This window comes from Cornus florida, unplaced genomic scaffold, assembly GCF_030987335.1.
Source record: "Cornus florida cultivar Cherokee Brave unplaced genomic scaffold, ASM3098733v1 CherokeeBrave_3.0.0_Hap2_Chr02, whole genome shotgun sequence".
Taxonomy (NCBI): domain Eukaryota; kingdom Viridiplantae; phylum Streptophyta; class Magnoliopsida; order Cornales; family Cornaceae; genus Cornus; species Cornus florida.
The window spans coordinates 32,873,301-32,892,474 of NW_026775572.1; the positions used below are offsets into that span (position 1 = coordinate 32,873,301).

The window sequence follows — 19,174 nt, forward strand, 5'->3', positions numbered from 1 at the left end:
TGCATGTCAAATTAAACCAGTCTATTTTATTTCCATAATCTTTGTAGTTTACGAATATAAAAGTTTCATTAATCTGATAACTTATAAGCCACCAAAAATGCATATCAAAGCTGTAACATGTTGAATGGCACACATTTGGGTTAAATGCGCTATACACTGTTTACCACAGCTCCAGCAAAAATTTAACAGAAAAATGTTTTGAGGTTAGAGATTATTCAATCCTTGTGCGAGTAGGTATCCACTGGAAGGAACTTTGCATATCGATCGGCCTTTGCTCCTGTTTTGTGGTCGTAGTATTCTACCACTGCAGCTCCTGCTAATGCAGCCAACGTGAGAGCCTGCGCGTGCAGCCTGGATTTAATTCAAGAGGGAAAGAATTAGAAATGAATGTGTAAGTTGAAACATAAAGAGAGAACGTAAAAGAGATGGAAGAAATCATCGACATATATATCCAATGAGGCACTTAAGCTGGGAAGAAGAAATCAGAACGATATACCATTTAAAAACCTTTTCCAGTGAATTAGGAAGCAGGTACAAGTACAACAAAGACCCATGTAACAGGAATTTATGTTAATTGAGTGTTTTTTTTCAAAGATCAGGTGTAAATAATTCCTTCACGTGTGTTTGTGGAGAGAGAAGGGTTGGGGTTTAGTGCTTACACGTCTATACGGAAAGTAGTGAAGCCTAACTTCTGCCCAATTTCGCTTAGTCAGACATTAAAAAAGCCAAGGAAACTCTTTTCTTTTTTTACAGGAACACAGAACAAAAGATTTATTATATTGGTACAACAAAGATCTGTGTCTCCAAAATACGTACATAAAAAACCAAAGCCTGCAAAACCATTTAACATAATACTGCAGCATAACTTTTAGGATGCATATAGTCCCTATAGATATCTACTAGCCTACCGATTTCAAGTTAAACTGTTTTTTTTTTTTTTCTTTTCTTACAACCAATTTATTTGATAAATCTGGACACTATGACTTCTATGCTAATGAAAGGACAAGAAAATTATGTAAATAATTTCCTTAGCAAAAAGACAAATGGGTCAGTGTGCCTTTCAAAAATTGGAGGTTACAGGATTAATTAAACAATGAAAGGAATTTTTCGCATGTAGTTATATTGTAAAGACTTGCTCTTTTTCTTCTAATAAGATTGTAAGAACAACTCCAATAGTCATGGTAAAAAAAGATTTGAGACAGGATTATGAAATCCATTGAATCCAACAATAGTTATACATCATCCTCTACTCTCTTCCAATAAAATAAATAAATAAATAATTGATTCAAGCATTCAAAACTCTCAAAACTTCTCCTTTTGTGAGAATTGGAATCACCAAAAGTTACCAAAAACATCAAACTAAAACAAAATCATGACAGATGGGTTGACATTGAACTAGATTTTAGAAATTTGAAAACACAAAGAATAGGTGAAGGAACAATAAAAGTGCTGCTGGAGTGTTATGTGAACGCAAAATTCCCATCAAATTGAAGGAAAATATATATAAGCCAACTATAAATTCAGCCATGTTGTATGGACCAAAATGTTGGGTAGTTAAGAAACAAGTACATAAGATTAATGTAACAGATATGAGGATCATAAGATGGAAGAGTCCCTTACAACAACATGAAAACATTTGTGATAAATTAGAAGTAACAAGCATTGAAAAATGAAAAAAAGGAGTTTAAGGTGTTTGACCATGTGCAACAAAGATCACCTAACATATCACTACTAGGTACTGACTTGATCTAAGTTGAAGGTGCAAAATGACATCAGGAAGGTAAAAATGTACATGAGTAAAGATAATAAAGGATCTAATTGCATTTGACAAACCAAGAATGTGATTTATGATTTATGGAGATGATCCCATGTAGTTGAGATTAGGGCTTCTCAACTAGAGCCAAACTGTTTATAGTATATATTTTCCTTGAGAGGTAAGAGACATTTAGTATGAGATGTTATGAACTAATGTTTTCCTCAAGTTGTTAGGTTTTTCAAGTTGGCCCTTCGACCATATCTTAAATTTATTTTTTCCTCTTTCCTTTTTTCGAATCAAAGGGTCATGACTCATAAGTCTATTTCGTGATAATCAATCCGAAAGTTGTACTGGTAGTAACTTGGTGTTTTAAAATAGGACTAAAATATTAAAAAAATAAGTTGAAATCTGCAGTCACTTTATTAACAATATGGCGCCAAACAAGAAGATTGCAATGCCAATTCCAGAGAACAACTTGTTGGACACCATTGACAAGATTTTTGGTTATAATTGGTTTCATGAAATTTGTAATAAGATATGAATATACGATAAGCTTGAATGAAATTATAGAAATCATTTTGTCTAATAGTAAGGGTACAAGCAAGCTTTTACCCTCCGGGTAAATAATAGAGGGAGAGTCAGCTATAATTACCAAGAAACTCATGTTACTTAATCTCTTGACCTCTCATCTTAACTCCTCTACAAACAAGAACAATGAAACATGCCACATCACTAAATTCCTTATATAAAGAGATGAATGGAAAATTTGCATTACTAGTATCTCTGTTCTTACCGTGAAACTGAACATTGAAAATTTTCATTATTTTAGGAATTATTTGCCTTGAAATATCAATTATGAGATTGCAAATTAGATGACCAAATTCCCCAAGTTCGACAACAATTAAAATTCCAAGTTTGTAATCTAACTAATCAATATAACCTTTAATTAGTTTATGCCATTATTGTTGTCATAGCTTAGATCATCGATCCATTGCTTTGCATGAATAGAAGAAATTAATGAGTCAATTGAAAGAGCACGGTGGACCACTAGAATTGAAGATTAAAAGAGTACCTCGAGTGGGAGAGAGTGGAAATCAATTTATCCCTCAACAAAGCCTTTTTCCCAATTATTTGGGATTGGCTACATCAATCTTGTGATAAAAATTCTAAATTAACGGGATCACACTTGATAATAACCCTATTTACATAAACCACATTTTGTCATTCTGCGGTATCTAGGGCCACAACCTCAATCAAGCCACATGCTATCATATATTTTCTTACAATCTCAACACATTTTAATTTGTCTTCCTCTTCTCCTAACATTACCTTCAATGTGGACTACATCTCTCTTCCTTACTGGTTCATTTACACATGGTCAAACTATCTTCTTCCATTCTTTCATGTTATCTCCATTCACAATTGTTTTCACAATCCGCAAATCATCCATACTCAACCACAATAAATCAAACACATGTCCACTAATCAATTAATCCACCTAGGCCTCCAATAGCCCTGATCTGGGAAAAAGAAGGGCAATAGGAAGGAAACAAAACCTACCCTGATCTGCATACTAGGATAATGGAACTTAATGAGAAACCATGTATTTAATTCTTCTCATTATAAAAACTCCAACACGACATAAATAAATTAACCTCTAAAATTTAAGGTTCAAAATATGCAATATAGCCAGAACCAATTTTCTTGGGTAAGACCGTAAGAAGAACCTCTTAAACCAATATCCTCGATGTAAACAGATGGGAAAAATAAAAGGAACGGAAACCTTTTTCTTTTCTTTTTTTCTGTTCATCTAAATGGGAGTAAATAATTTGTTGACAATTTATCCCTACTTCATGAAAATTTAAAATAAAGAAAAGAAAAGAGAATTTTGGATTAAAATGTAAACAAGGAGAATCTTCTTTGAGTTGAATTCAGTCCAATCATTTTCAGGTATAATTCAGTAGATACAATGAAATTTAAGTTTTCCACATTGCTTTTCCATTTATTCACTGTCCATTCCAACTTGGTGCATATAAAAAAATAAAAAAAATTCCTACCCTTAGCCCAATAATTTGCTAGTCAAACAAGTATTAAGGTACCAAAAGCTTTCTGCCATTAATTGATAGATCACCGAGAGGTTACCTTCCAGAGAAATAGATTTTGGAGTTGAATTTCAAAATATATAGGAGGGGAGGAGAGAAAAGAGGCAAGAAAGATATCCAACTACAATCCTTCATAAGATGGGTTTAGAATAGCTCCCTCTTCCCCTTTGATATATAACAAATCCACAAAATAATATTCTCAAAACCAGTCACGAATTTTGTTGCAATCTAAATCTAAGTTATAATTCTTAGATGATTAATTCAAATTCATCCATTTAAAATGCGATTAGTCAAATATAAATGTAAACTGAACATCAATGAAAGAGTACACCTTGAATATCAAAGAGATCAACAATATATATATATATATATATATATATATATATATATATATATATTAAAAAAAGTTATAAAGAAGAAAATGGGAAAAATACCTAGCGTGAATAATTTTGACGCTGGTTTTCATGCCGGGTTGAGACCAATTGTAAGCGATTGATCCCGCTATTCCACTTAGCCACAGACACCCTTTTAGCAATCAAATCAAATATAGATCCAATCAACAACCAACAATCAACGCAAAAACACACACAAATATACATATGTATATATAGCGATATACAAATGTGTAGTATTTAAAAGAAAATTAATAAATTAGATGGAGGAAATTACCAACAGTACGAAGCTTATGGTCGACGACCCATTCCCTGACAGATTCCACTGTGGTCTTAGCCTTAGAATCCGCCATCCTTTTTTTGTTGCAGAAGAGAAGAGAGAATCTAGAGAGAGAAATTAATACAAGACACAGAGAGAGAGAGGGGCACGAAATGAGCTAATGCGGGTTGAGGCTTTTTTATGCGTGACTTTTCCGGCGGCGTGGAGGGAAAGACAACGCGAACCGACTTCGTGGTATCCTTCAAAACTGTGGGCTGTCACGTGCGTGTTTTCACCACTAGAAAACTTTGAATTTTGCTCTTACTTTATACTAACATATTCCTCCGAGTCGATGCTCGTGTCCATTTTTATCTTTTAAAAGGTACAAAATGTGAATTTTCACATTTACATAAATATGTATGTTCATTGTATTTTTAGCCAGGCTAATTTAGGGTCTGTTTGCCGATCATTTTTATTTTGGATTTTTTTTCTTTTTTTTTTTTTTAAGCATGTCTAGTAATATAAAATTTATTATAAGATTTTTAGAAGTAAGAATATATAAATATGTTTCCCAGTAATTCTGAAAACAAATAAATATGTTTCCCAGTAATTCTGAAAACAACCGATGGGCGTCTTGATCAGTTTGAGCGGTCAATATAGACCCCATATGAGACTTCAAATTCCTACCCCCCAATCTAGTCAAATAAGAATGGCTAAATGGATTGCGTGGTCAACGTAGACCACAAATGGTCAAAAGACTAGGTATGCACAGTATATATCTTTTTATATTAGATATAAATATAAACTATAATTTATATATCTACTTGCGTTAAAACAAGCATAAAACTTTAATTTATTTAAAATTTAAAATTATATGTTGAGCAGATATCAAGGTGTCTTGGTCAGAAATATTAAAATTTATTTTAAAATAAGTAGACACAGCTAAATGCACCTTGTTCAGTCCTGGGCTCAAACACGGCCTAGCTTAGCCTGGTTATGTTTAGGTGAAGCACCGCTTGTAACTAAAAAAAGCATGAGTTTGTTAATACCTCAAGAAAATAAGGATATATTATTAACAAGCAGCTGCATTTTCTAATTTTACATTTGGCATATCGCCCCTTTTATCAACAGCTGCTCCAATCTGTAAACTAAAAGAAAATCAAAGTGAAAAATACTTGAAACTCGACATAAGATAACATTTATCACCATTTTCCTCAACCTCCAAATGTTTAATTATAATAGAGGTATTCGGGTCACAAGTGTCGGACACAAGAGTCCAATTTGCCAGAAAGCCTCTAACTTCTGCCATCCCACATATGATTTTATTTATATCCCAAGGCAATGAAACTAGAGGAGGAAGCCAAAAAGTCCATCGCAAAACCAAGTGGCTGCCAAAAGCATGATTTCAGGGCAACGCCACACTACGAGTCTGCCATTGCAGGACAGACTCCAAGCATCATTAATATATCGTTTCTCAAACACATACATAATTTTGGGTTTCAGTCAGTTTTTGAGTAGTTTACTTCACCAAAACAGTATAGCGGAGAAGTCTACGATGGATTCTGTGATGGCATCCTCTCAGATCCATGCCTCGGGCGAAACCCACTGGATCTGGTGGCAGTATCTGAACCACCAGAAGCTTGATGGAATGGTGCCCAACCTGAATCTCTATCACCTTGGCTCATCAGGAATGAAGGCAAGTGTTCTCTTTCCCATCCATGGTACCGATTTGGCAGGGAATTTTCGGCTTCTTGGTAGTTTCGACCAGATGAACCTGATGGGAAGAAGTAAAAGCCACCAGTCTGATCAGATGATGAGGCAACTGGCCCAACTTGAGCCATGCCCCTATGACTGCTGGATCTTCGTGTGCCAGAAACAACGGGTGTGCGTATGGCTGGTGAATTGCTCGGCTGCTGAAAATATGCCTGCAGAGCCTGGACACGATCACGGGCCCGAGCAACACTGCCTGGATATGGAGGAATCATTGAGGAGGCGACTGAGCTCCCAGCTCTAGCAGCAGAACTGCAAGTGTGCATGTAAATTCAACATTATAATGATTTTACAGGGAAAACAATGTAAAGGAAAATAAATTGGGGGTAAAAATAAATGTGGCAAACTCCAAGTCTTTCTCCACTCTTTTAGTAAGTGGTGGTGGTGGTGGTTTAAATGCATTTTAGTGTTGTATAGGTCCTTAATGGTACATTTTCTCGCTCGACCTCAGCTTTATGTGCAAGAAATTAAAAAGAATAAAAGTAGTTTCTTACTTGGAGAAAGGATTATTTCAATCCTCTTCTGCACAAAAGAGTTACATTAATATACATATTTATATATTAGCCACGCCAAAGTGTATTTATCAAAGCCCATCTCACATTTTAAGCATAACAGAAAGGTAAAAACACTGCAAAACACAACCTATTGATTTGCCAAGGGATTACCTGTGGCCAGAGACAAATGGATGCATAAAAGATCCGGATCTTGATATATCAGAATTGGCCCTAGCTGTTCTGTGTGTCATAGATGGAACTGAAGGCTGGTCGTTACCACCAATACGGCTGCTAGTCGTAGGGAAGGGAGAGGAATGGTTTTCCCAACTGTGATAATGGAGATCCATTGCAGGAAACGCATAAGATGCGGGCATCTCACCGGCAACTGATGGGCCATTCCAGTGATTGTTATAATTAGAACCATCTGATACACTTCCACCAGAATTTGAGGATGAAGGGTGGATTGGTCCAAAATATGCAATATATGGGCAAGGATGAGCAGCAGATGATACGGCTGTATGTTCAGCATAAATAGCATGTTGTCCAAGAAGATCATGATCTGCATAAAATAAATAATTCCTATTATGTTTGGGCCATAATACCTCCCTCTGCTTAAACTTTAGCGAGAAAATCACTAATTAAGCCCAAAAAAACAAAAACTTACATGCAGTTGATGAAAATTCCCCTTCGCTGCAAAAATGTAAACAATAACATGTTAGACATAGAAAGTGTATTGGAGCAGTACATGAAAAACAATGCAATAAAACCAAAACGCTGGAAGGGCCCATCAGTTTACAACAACAATAAAACAACTGGTCTGGCCTCCATATACTCTTGTTGGAGACGATTAGCATGGTTGTGGCACAGTATGGTTCCAAGCTCTCTTGCACATTACTCAGAAAAGGCTTTCTAATCTTCTTTTAATCTATAACTAAAGCACCATCCCACAAGCTTAATGAGATCTTCCACCATATTGCCAAAAAAAAATACAGAAAAGGAAAAACTACTTGGCCAACAATGAGTAAGTGCAATCAACCCACTCAACTAAACATGAAGGCTTGGACTTGGCTCAACTAATATAAAAACTGAACCTTAGTTACTGTAAGCATTCAATATACTTGACAGCGAGAGTTGAAAGAACATTTGTTTGGTGAGGAGAAAAGAATTAATTGGACCCCCAATTATAGTTTTAACATCTTTTTTATAATTCCACTTGTTTAAAAAAATGAACAAACAATCAAACTAACGAGAGTGTTGAACAAAAGGTCATTTGACCATCCTCTTTTTAAAAGGCCAAATTGGGCTCTTCACATGCCTGAACCAAACCTCCTTTAATTTCAAATCAACTCAATTTCTGGGCCACAAACAGGCCTTATTGCGCTCAATTTCTGGGCCACGATCAGGCCTTATTGTGCTGGGCTTTCAGACAGGGTTCAGCTTCAAGACTAGGCACCAAGCCCATCCAATGCCTTTCGGGCCAGGCCCACCCAGTTGCCATGGGCTCCCTTAAATCCCAACTTGCTCTGCATTTAAATACAAAGAAAATGATCTTTTCCCCATTGCCACTGCATACTTGATAAAATTCTTTGACATTTGCTGCTCTCAAATAAACTAAGTGATCTCATGTAATTACGGAGTGAATCCTTGTTCAGTTAGATAAGAATTAAACCGATAAAGCGGGTCCATTGATGAGAGAGAGCTAGAGAAAGCTTGAACCCAATTCCTACAGTGACGATAAATATGAGCGCAACTGAAATTCTAGAAAAGTATACATTCATGCACTGAAGGACCATTCACTATTTCTTGAAGAATAATCTCTTCCCAAATATAAAAATTTTCAGCTTATCAGAATGTCCCTACAGTTTATGACATTTTATATATAAAATCCAAGTGGCCTGAAATTGGGACATTCGTGCTTTGAAAAGTTTCAATCCTGATATAAAAGCCTTCTTATTTTATATAAGGTGTTTCAGCATACACCACTATTGTATTCGTAACCTAGCCCATGGCATATTGACCAAAGATTTTTCAGTTTCAAGAAAATTTTGTAGTAAAGTTACAACCCCTCTATCAGCAGTTTCTAGCAACTTCAACTCCAACTTCAACACATAATATAGATACTAAAAATTCATACTTTTAGCACAAAAACATCTTCAGGGAACCATGCCATTCCTAATTTTCTCCCGAATATGTACATTACTAATAATGTCTATTCTAATTATTCCCATCATCCATCTCAACATTCTCATTTCGGTACCATGAATTTGTTGTTCGCAGTTCTTTTTCAATGCTCAACGTTCTGCTCAATCCTATAAAATTTTCCTTTTAACCTAATTGATATCCAGTTATCACACAAAATAGCACTAACTTACCTCCAACATTTGTCCACTCTATTCCAACCCTATCTACTACATCTTTAGGGATGTCAATTTAACTAGCCCCATGCAGCTCTACCCCTAATGAAACAGATTGGTACCTTTTAATTGGGCTAGGGGCGGGTTTGGAAAAAGAGTTAGAACCCAAACCCGCCTTGATTAGTAATATATATATATATATATATATAAATGCATGTTATATTATTTAGTTACAACCTTTTTCTTGTTATTGATTTTCAAGATTATTACTATCAAGTATTTGTATTAAATTAATTTTTTCAAAAAATTAATCATAAATTTATTCAAGATACATTTTTTAATAAAAAAAAGTGTGTATAATGGGGCAACCCAGACTCACCCCAATCCGATGTGTGGTAGGAATTTCGGATAGGATTGACCAGCACCGTTATTATCCCTGATTGATCACCTACATCCCCATCATTTCGTATTATTGATCCCAAATACCTAGAATGGGTAATTTGAATAATTCTTTGACATTGAATGTTTATTAGTACATGTATCAGTATCTAAATTTACCAAATCCATTCAATTGCAAGAATGAGAACTATTAAGTTTCCATTCCATATATTCTGTTTTAGTTCTATTAATTTAAACCTGACTCTAATATGTTTCTCCATGTTTCTATCTAATATTACTTACTACTATTAAAACTATGTCAGCAGCAAACGTCATTATACCCCATGACAGACAGTGTGAGAGCAAAATGAAGTGCTAGCAGCTTCTACATTTAGTGTAGTAATAACATATAGAATTAATTGCTCTTGAGAAAAAAACAATTGCATAAAGGGTTTTAAAAGATTCATTGGTGGAAGTGAGACAAAAAATAAGTAGTAGTAGTTATAGAATGCATGATTTCCAAAGCAAAGAAGCATACATATCAACTTGAATTATTTAAAGATATACTGGGTGAATTGAACAAAATGGCAGATAGAAATTCAGAATAAATATGCTACAATTCAGTAAACATCCACAAGCTAACAGAGTGATAGCAAAGAACAAAAGGAATGGCAAAGAAAAGAAGTGCTAAAACCCACAACGTTTTAAAATGAAGATATATTAACTGATGCATAAGCCAAGATGCGCAAATTCATGCTTACTCAAAAGATGAAGGGAGTCGCGTTAATCCACTAAAAGGACACCAGTGAACTCCAAATGACTGCACATTTAGAAACAAGAACAAAATTATGGATCTCAGTAAAATCCAATCAAACTAAATTCTTGAGCATATTTACATGAAAACAACAACTTAATTGGTTAGCCAGAAATAAATATCGAGTTCTTGTCAGCTTGAACTATCATCACACTAATATAACGTTAATATAAAACCAAATTATGCAATCATCACATTACAGCTTGAACTATCTTCTGATAAACATAAAAACAAAGATATGCCCCAGATTTGAACAAAAATGTTGCAAGAATTGGGAGCAAAGGATACAATCAATAAAAAATTATTATCATCAAGACGTAATTCAGTCTGTCACAACATGACTGGGTAAATGCAACTAAAATAGCATATCTGTGAGATATAAGCAAGTATATGTTATTTAAAGTCAAATGTTAAAATCTATCATAACAAAACAAATATCATGTTCACTTTCTCATTCGCTACCTCATCGTATCGAAGCTCAAAGCACATATTTTATCTTCAATAGATAAATAAACATAAATCCCAATTAAGCAAGATGTTTCATTATAAAAGAAAGCCACTAGTCGTGTAAAAGAAAATACGATGGAGAGTTTATAGTAATGGATAAAGAGCAACAAGTATCAAATTCAAACCACAAATAATTGAGGAAGGAACCAGAATTAGTAAGACAGTTTGCTAGCGATTAAGCATTTGAGGACCAAATATCAAGAACATTTTGAATGCCAAGTTTTATCCAAGGAGCACCAGGCCAAGTTTTGAAAAACTAAATCTCAAGTGAATGACTTCAGCTAAAGTATGTACTCAGAATATTGTCAACTTTATGAACTAGTCTCAAATGGGCCAGTTTTCTATTAATTGACTGTGATAATTTAAAAAAACTTGCATCATTTCAGGCCTCTGGGTGTGTGGCAGTCTCACAAGTAAGGTCTAGAAATTGACAAAAGGTACCATCTCAATCCTTTTTCTTTTTGGGATCTGCCAAAGTAAATGTCCCTATTATTCAATGTACACAAACGACCCTAAATTATACTTATTATTGAAAATTTTAGTATTAATATTTCCAAGGACATGCATTATAAAGTTGAATTCTGGAAAGGTACACTTAATTTGGCACGGAGGTAATACTATTAAGTTAGCCAACAACTAAGCAAGCATTAAGACTACAATAAAAGACCTCCAGCATCAAAACATTGAAAAGTTAAAACAGTATTTTTTTTTTGGGAAGTAGGAGCCTGGCACCGCTAGGCCACTGGCCTGTTGGTAAATTAAAACAGTTTATTTGCCATCAAAAAAGCTTAATAAAGGAGATCACTATAAACTCTGAACAATCATCACAAATCCATAAAGTAGTTTAACTGGTCTTCTCAAATAAATGTAATTAAATTAATGGAAAATGCCTTTGTTGCTAATCCATCCAAGCAACTATCTTTGCTAGCATGTAAAGAAACAGGGAAAAATAACACAGCCAAAAATGACCACATCGATATAGAGGTTCTGGATGCAAAAAGCTTTCACCATGGCATAACAATGCAAGACAAGGTACTCGTTTGTGACCTATTAATAATAGTCTTGGAATACATGCCGATGCTCAGACAGAATAAACTTTCAAGGATCCATCACAGTTCATATGACAATTTAACAACCACAATAATGTGGGGTGGAGATTAGGATGATGACTATCTCAAGCAACTGGTACAGCTAAAAGAAAAACCCTACATCTCTCTCTACAAATCCACCATAGATCATCAAGTTACCACAATTCTCCAATCAAACACATAAATGGAAGGATGGTGCAAACCATGCAGGCAAATAACACCAAATTTGTCTATTTGAGAGGGTTCTTGTGGCTTCTGCTTCTGTTCAACCAAAGCTTCACCACCAACGCAGTGTTGTCTTTTCATTTTTTGTATGTTTCTTTTTATCGGGATGGTGTTAAGAGAAAGGAAAAACCTGCAAGGAAAAGAGGAGTCACCTAGAAAACACATTCGATCACCTTTACTATACCAGACATCGATTTACAATCAAAGAAGGCACTTAAAGTTGAGTGCAATATAAAGGGTTCCCCTACGTTCTCAGGGGACAGCTGAGTTAGGGTATCCAAAAGAGAGTTCCTCTATCTCTACTGATGCAACAATAGGGTTTAAATACACATGCGAAACGCATTACCAAAGTTTCAGACAAATTTAACAAATAAGGAGCATCTATTAAAAGTTCCAGAATAGGGATGAATTAATGGTGCTATTTTCCTAAAGACTGGAAGGAAGGAAAAGAAAGGTGACAAATAAAGAACCATTATGTGCTAACGTCTTAGAAGAAGCATGTGATATTTGGCCACATAGAGGAAGCATACAATAGCGTGCATGATGATAGAGATCATTTTTTTTTTTTTTTTTTTGGACAACAGAAAGCAGAAATTGAACAAACAAATCACAAAAATAATATGTTATCATTAAGCACGTCAATAATAGGGAAGATACTAGAGATTGTAAATGAAAGTAATTCCTTAAAAAATTACTTTCCCCTAACAGTAAATTTAGGCCAAGGGTCAAATTAAGCTGTTATCACCATAACTGTTGATAAGGAGTGAATATTAGAAGTTCCAGACTAAGAATGAATCACTGGTGCTATTTTCCTAGAGACTTTTAGGAGAAGTATGGTAACAAATGAAGAACCATTATGTGGTAGCCGTGGAGAGGAAGCATGTAATCTTTGGCTACTTACTTATAGGAAGTACATGATAGAGAGCTATTATTGTTTCTGGACAAGTAAAAATAAATAGAAACTGAAAACAAATTACAAAATTGATATGTTATCATTAAGCATGTCAATAATAGGGTAAAAAATCACGTTTGGGAAAGAACTGAAATCCTGAATAAACTGCTTTCCCCTAACAGTAAGCTTCGGTTGATCTAAGCCAGTATCAGTATAACTGTTGATGATTAAATAAAAGCTCCAGTAAAAGATGAAGTTTAACTGTACTAGTATCAAACACCATTTGGCAGGTTTTCCTAATTGATTGTTAGATGATAGGGTAGATAAATGAACTGTGTGAAACCAAAAGTAACCAGTTTCACTAGCATGGCTTGGTTGACTGAAATCATGATAATAATCAAGATAAAACTAGCTATAGAGTTAAAAGTGTCTGGCATTCAGCAGATATTACAACAGTTGCATAGCACTACCATGTCAAATTTAAGAAAAGAGTAACAAAATATAGTACAATATCTACACATTAAATGTCAAAATTTCTTATTTGCACAATCATTTTCTAAAAAAAATACTAGAAATATCAGTTAATTGCATGTTTCATGTCGGAATTATAATGAATAAAAGAGTGAACAAAATGTGCACAAAGGAGAATAACAAGATGGAACAATTTATGGCTAATAGATGGTTGGTTAGGGAGTGGAATCTCCCAAATAGTGTGCTCGGTAAGTAACTGTGGTGGCCCCTATATGATAGGCATTTTTCCAAGTCATGCCTTCAGGAAATTTCGCCAGTTCTGTCTATAATCTTCTTCTTTTTTTTTCATTCAGTTCTATGTTGAGTCGTTGAACTATTCTGTTAATTCTGAAGAGTTAAACCACAGCTGGAATTTTGGTTCTATTACTGCTCTGTTAAGATGCATTTGGAGTTTGCTGCTAATTTCTAATTCTTATGGACCTTATTTTCCTATGCTGAATGCTATAAGACCTACACGGGTGGAAGCCCTGCTTAACATTGCCTGCTTGTGTTGTATCCTATCGTATAATTATGAGATAGCTCATCTGCTTTGCTATGACGTCAGATCTATCAGTGGTCAGAGGGACTTCTATGGCTCTCAGTAATGGTTGTTTATATTTTGCATTTCTGTTAATGCTTTTGATATGAACTGGCTTAGTTTTTTCCTTTCTTTTTTTTTTTCTCTTTTTTATTTATAAGTATGAACTGGTTTAGTTTTAAATTGACTTAGTTTCAGTTTTGTTATCGCTCTTTAACTGTTGTATGGCTTTGCCCTTGATTGCAATATAAAATCTCACTTGCCTATTATAATTTTTTTTTTTTAAGGGACCAAAAAAAAAAAAAAAAAAAGAATAAGATAATAACTATTTATAATAAATAAATTTGTTGCCAAACTACTCTGACTAGCATAAATTTACCATTTCAGAATAGCTTAGATCATAAAGATCCTCATCATGGGCCCAGTCATCCATGCTAAACTCAGGAAGTGAACGACAACCATTTGCATATAGCCATTGACCCTTCTCAACTTTTCGACAGTTGGGACATTGCATCACTCCCTTTACATTGAATGCAGAACCGATGCAATCTGAAAGTTATCATGACAAAGATAGAATAAACAAAATGTAAGAACAACTATAACACCTGTAAAATCTAACATCAATGAAAAACTAGAAGAAAAGGAAATGTTTGCCATAAAAAAGAGTGGACCACTGCATGCACCAAAATGTAACATAACATTTAAACTTGGAGTCTTGGATCATAATTTGACACCTAGACAAACTAAAAGGAAGGATATGCTTTTACTATATAAAAAAGAAAGAAATGGTTGAAAGACTGGTGATTGAATTCAAAGCGGAAGGAATATGTAATAACCAGTAATAAGCATAGAGAAGGACAATTCATCAAAGTCAATAAACATGATCATAGAAGTTATAAACATTTGATGAGAACTGTTCTTAGCTAAAGATTGTCAATTTAAGCTCCTTGGGTACTATTTGCTCAAAAGTACATAGCAAAGGGAAGAACCCACATTGGACGTTAAATCATACGCTAAAAAAATCCATCCTCCGTCCCATATTAGTTGTCCATTTTTAGTATTATAACTTTTTAAGGGTTATGCAATTCATGCATTTTCCCCTTTTAAAATTACCAAGATGTCCTTTTAAGTTTAAATATGTATATTACCAAGTTGGGTGATTTTTGAAATTCAAAGGGTAACTATGGAAAGATAGCATTTATTTTGCTTTTACTTGTCAAATGGGACAACTAATTTGGGAATCCCAAAAAGGAAAGAGTGACTACTAATATGGGACACAGGGAGTACAATTTTTTACCCAAAATAGATTTCTCAGAATCTTCCATGTAAGGGGTAATCCGTTTGGGTGAAAGTAAATTGTCTCTCCCAATGAATGTACTATGCCACCAAACAAGACCGATTGATGAGTAAGTAGCACGCAAGTGATGTTAAGGATCAAGTGTATGCAAATTGCCCCAATTCAGAAGTAGAAAAATTGTGATGTAAACGGGTAAACCCACTCTATCCAAACACCCTTCTCTTTCCTAGGGGGGCCTTTATTGGCAGACAACCAAATCTAGCCTTTAAATCACTTCATGGTTTACCATCTAAAAAAACTTTCCATTAACGATCCAAAGGTGGTGGCTAAAAGTTAAGGAACTTTCATTACATAACCAAACTAAGATTATTTCTATCAATATGAGAGAGGAATGTGATATTTTAGTGTAAACTAGAAGATCAAACACCAGATCTCCTGGACTTATTAGTGGCAAAACTTTTTGTTGCAAGTTCAATCATATTTGTAGAAAACAATTGAACACAAGTCGTTCACTTTCTTTTCTCATCAAATCTCAAACAAAAAAATATATATATCAGAGGATGTAAATGTATGGTACTCATATACTCATATTCCCTTCACCAGTGAAGGCAAAAGGCATCGGACACCTGGCACCATTGCAATGAGAAACTTGCCTGATGTTGTGCCACTTGTAACAGGTAGCAGGAAACTTGAATAAAATTATATAGCAAATCATGAGGGAATATGAAGCTAGGCTCATTGTTGGCTGATTTCTACCTAAACATTTCAATTTTTAAGCTTGGCTTCCCAGCCAACCTGCAGCGCAGGCTGAGCAGCCTGTGGCCCTACACTCAAATTTTCATTTCCTTCTCATCTCTTCTAAGCCCATCTCTCACATGGAGAATCGGCCAAAATTTATTAATTTGGCCATGTTTACACCCACAAATCTTGATGCTTTTGACACATAAAAGAACACAACATTGGGCCACCATAGCCACAAGTAATAAATATATTTCCCTTTGCATTCCATAAAGCCATTTTTGATGAATGTGAAGTTCTTCACATTGTAAAGCTCGTAAAAACCCATGAAATTACAAAATCAATTGACCGTTCAGTTTTTCTGAGTCCATATCCGTATTGGTTTTGTGTGGCTCATAAAAAAAATATTTTGGTCTACGAATATGTTCAGAAATTGGCCTAAATTCACTGGTTGAAATATGAGAAATGCTAAAAAATATTGTGATGTCAGTTCACATGTTTTATAAAAGATGTATCACAGTGCGATATCATATATGAAGTTACCACTTGCACAGAGATCATAATGGCACCAATCAACTATTTGATATTCCTGTTAATGTATTTACTCAATTATACTATCCTATCTATCACTGAGGCATATACAAGGAACTAAAAACTGGGGGGGAAACGGAATTCAAGCTTTCAATTCGAGCCTATCTTTATTCCATTTTTATTCTTTTCACTTCCTAGGATTTATAAGGTCAATATAACCTTAACTGAAGATATTAACCAAATAATGAGGTTATACACTTAGTTGCATATGTAGGTTGTTCTGTTCAGTTCTGGTCAAAAAGTACCTTGGTTTACCTCTTGGGACAAATTTGTTGCTTTAATCCAGTACTTCCAAGTGAAAAAAGCAGGAGGGGAAAAGAATTATTATTATTATTTTTTAATTCCTACAATACAAAGTTGCATTAAACCCTAAAGGATAACTTTATGATCCTAAATGCCCAAAAGAATAGGCATGCAGCACACACATTACCTCAATGATACGAGGTAATTAGCATATGAACTACAAATTTGGAATTTCAACCACAACTTCATCTTCAATAAATGATTGTTGTTAGTGTCCACAGCTGACACAGTCATCTATCAAGTTCTTAAAAGCACAGAAAATTACTACAAGGGCACTCAAAAATGAAAAGAGTAATAAGGTAACCTCTATAAATAGGTTCAAATATTGTAGATGACAAATACATAATCCAATTGACCATTACATAGGCCTATGTGAATTACCTCAACAATCAGTTTCACACTGACGACCTCCTTCACTCAATTCCCAGAGAATGGCAATGTAATGCTTATAAATTATAAGCTTCCAAACGTAAATTTTTACACCCAGATCAATACATATACTGTGACAGTACTCCATATTGCCTCCTAAGTGAGCTTCAGTCACAGCATACATTCTAATTCTTATAAATCCATCAATATTGTACGTATCCACTTTCCCAACAACAAAAAAAATAATTCTCTTTCAACATCCTAGGTCTCCTGATCTTCAAAACAATCTCATTTGAAAAGATATGATCTTATCAAAATGAGAACGTCAGAAAAAATAAATCCATCCAAACATTAAGGGGGAACAAAGATAGAAAACTCATAATTTTTATATGACCATCAATCAAGAATAGGATCTCGACCGTTTCTATACAACCCATAATTTAAAATGGAATAAATTGAACTTACCAAGATGAAATTCATGGCCACATTGAAGCTTCGCCCGAGATCTGTCCCCATTATCAGTCACGGCATCGAGGCAAATCGAGCATGAAACCGGCGACGCTTTGCTAGCGACATCGCCGTCGTCGAGAAGATCAGAATCGCCTAATCCCATGTCAAAAACCCTAATTTATACATAAAACATATACCTCAAGATATTGTATGAATCTCTCGTAAATTCCTCCAGAAAGCTTCGAATTTTGAAGCGTTTATAGCTTCAAATAACCGCAGAATCGAGCGTCGATGCTCAGAATTCTAGAGAGAGAAAGAGGAGGGGTTCGTATTGGAATCGCTAAGCAGAGAGAGAAAACGGTAGAGATCGTTCTCTCGATGTGTTGTGATGTGTTGTGTGTGGAACAACAATAAAACAATAAACAATAAACAATAGAGAGAGAAAAACTGAACCTATTTTCTCTCTCCTCACCGCGTGTTTTATGGCCGTCGGATTTGGGATTGAATGATTGATAATTGTAAGGACATTTCAGTAACCGCTGTCCAAAAGAGAAAAGGAAAAGATTTAATGGACGGTTTGGATTTTCTTGGGGCGGATGGACGGATCAGATTATTTTGGTGGATCTGGGTGGATGGGTTTTGGTTGAAATTGACGTAATCGTCACCCGAAGGGGCAAAGATTGCCTGCAGAGACGTGCACGGTTTTTAAATGAATCTTCTACTGGTCTCAACCTCATGTCACTATTTATCAGAAGTTTTTACATGATTACGAAACCATTGCTCCGATCAATCTCCATTAAACATATATTCAATCATGTCCAAATTTTATAAGCTTCTTATATTTTTTTACTTGCTCGTTCAATGGTGATCGATCCAAATTATCTAATAGAAAAAAAAAAATTCATCATTTATAATTTAAGTATGAGTAGGAATTATTTGCAGTAAGCCACGATTACATGTATAATGTGTGTTTCTGAATGGTACTTATGCATGTCTATGCAATCACATACTGTATTACATATGCTTATATATCGTTCGATGTAGTACAACACTTATATTGTATTATAACATATTTTACTATATTCAATTTCATATGTCACGCTATTTATAACCGGGTATGAGTTTATGGTTCAGAAGCATACATAATCACATGTATAATATTTGTGAACAGTGACATATTAGGCATGTGTCCACAAACACATATTATATGATTTTTATCTGTTGTTGTTGACAGTGTGCATCACATATGTATGCAATTACATATAATAGTGATATTTATAAATGTTGCACAACACTTGTGTTTGGTCCACTAAATTTTGTTTCTAACATTAGATTGCAAGGTATAAA

The 19,174-nt window shown here is 34.7% G+C and overlaps 2 protein-coding genes across 2 annotated transcripts; both read right to left on the reverse strand.

The window, feature by feature from the left end:
* On the reverse strand, positions 1 to 4,788 carry LOC132294588 (uncharacterized). The gene is made up of 3 exons (XM_059792497.1): positions 4,528 to 4,788; positions 4,293 to 4,383; positions 1 to 351 (listed from the first exon to the last, which is right to left on the reverse strand). Exons 1-3 carry the CDS (start codon positions 4,601 to 4,603, stop codon positions 216 to 218), a joined length of 303 nt encoding a protein of 100 aa, XP_059648480.1. The 5' UTR covers positions 4,604 to 4,788; the 3' UTR covers positions 1 to 215.
* Positions 4,789 to 5,674: 886 nt separating this feature from the next.
* LOC132294585 (E3 ubiquitin-protein ligase RFI2-like) lies at positions 5,675 to 18,315 on the reverse strand. The gene is made up of 6 exons (XM_059792496.1): positions 17,843 to 18,315; positions 14,459 to 14,628; positions 10,267 to 10,325; positions 7,438 to 7,463; positions 6,945 to 7,332; positions 5,675 to 6,531 (listed from the first exon to the last, which is right to left on the reverse strand). The coding sequence occupies exons 1-6, from the start codon at positions 17,988 to 17,990 to the stop codon at positions 6,060 to 6,062; spliced, it is 1,263 nt and encodes a 420-aa protein (XP_059648479.1). The 5' UTR covers positions 17,991 to 18,315; the 3' UTR covers positions 5,675 to 6,059.
* Between the last annotated feature and the right edge of the window lie 859 nt (positions 18,316 to 19,174).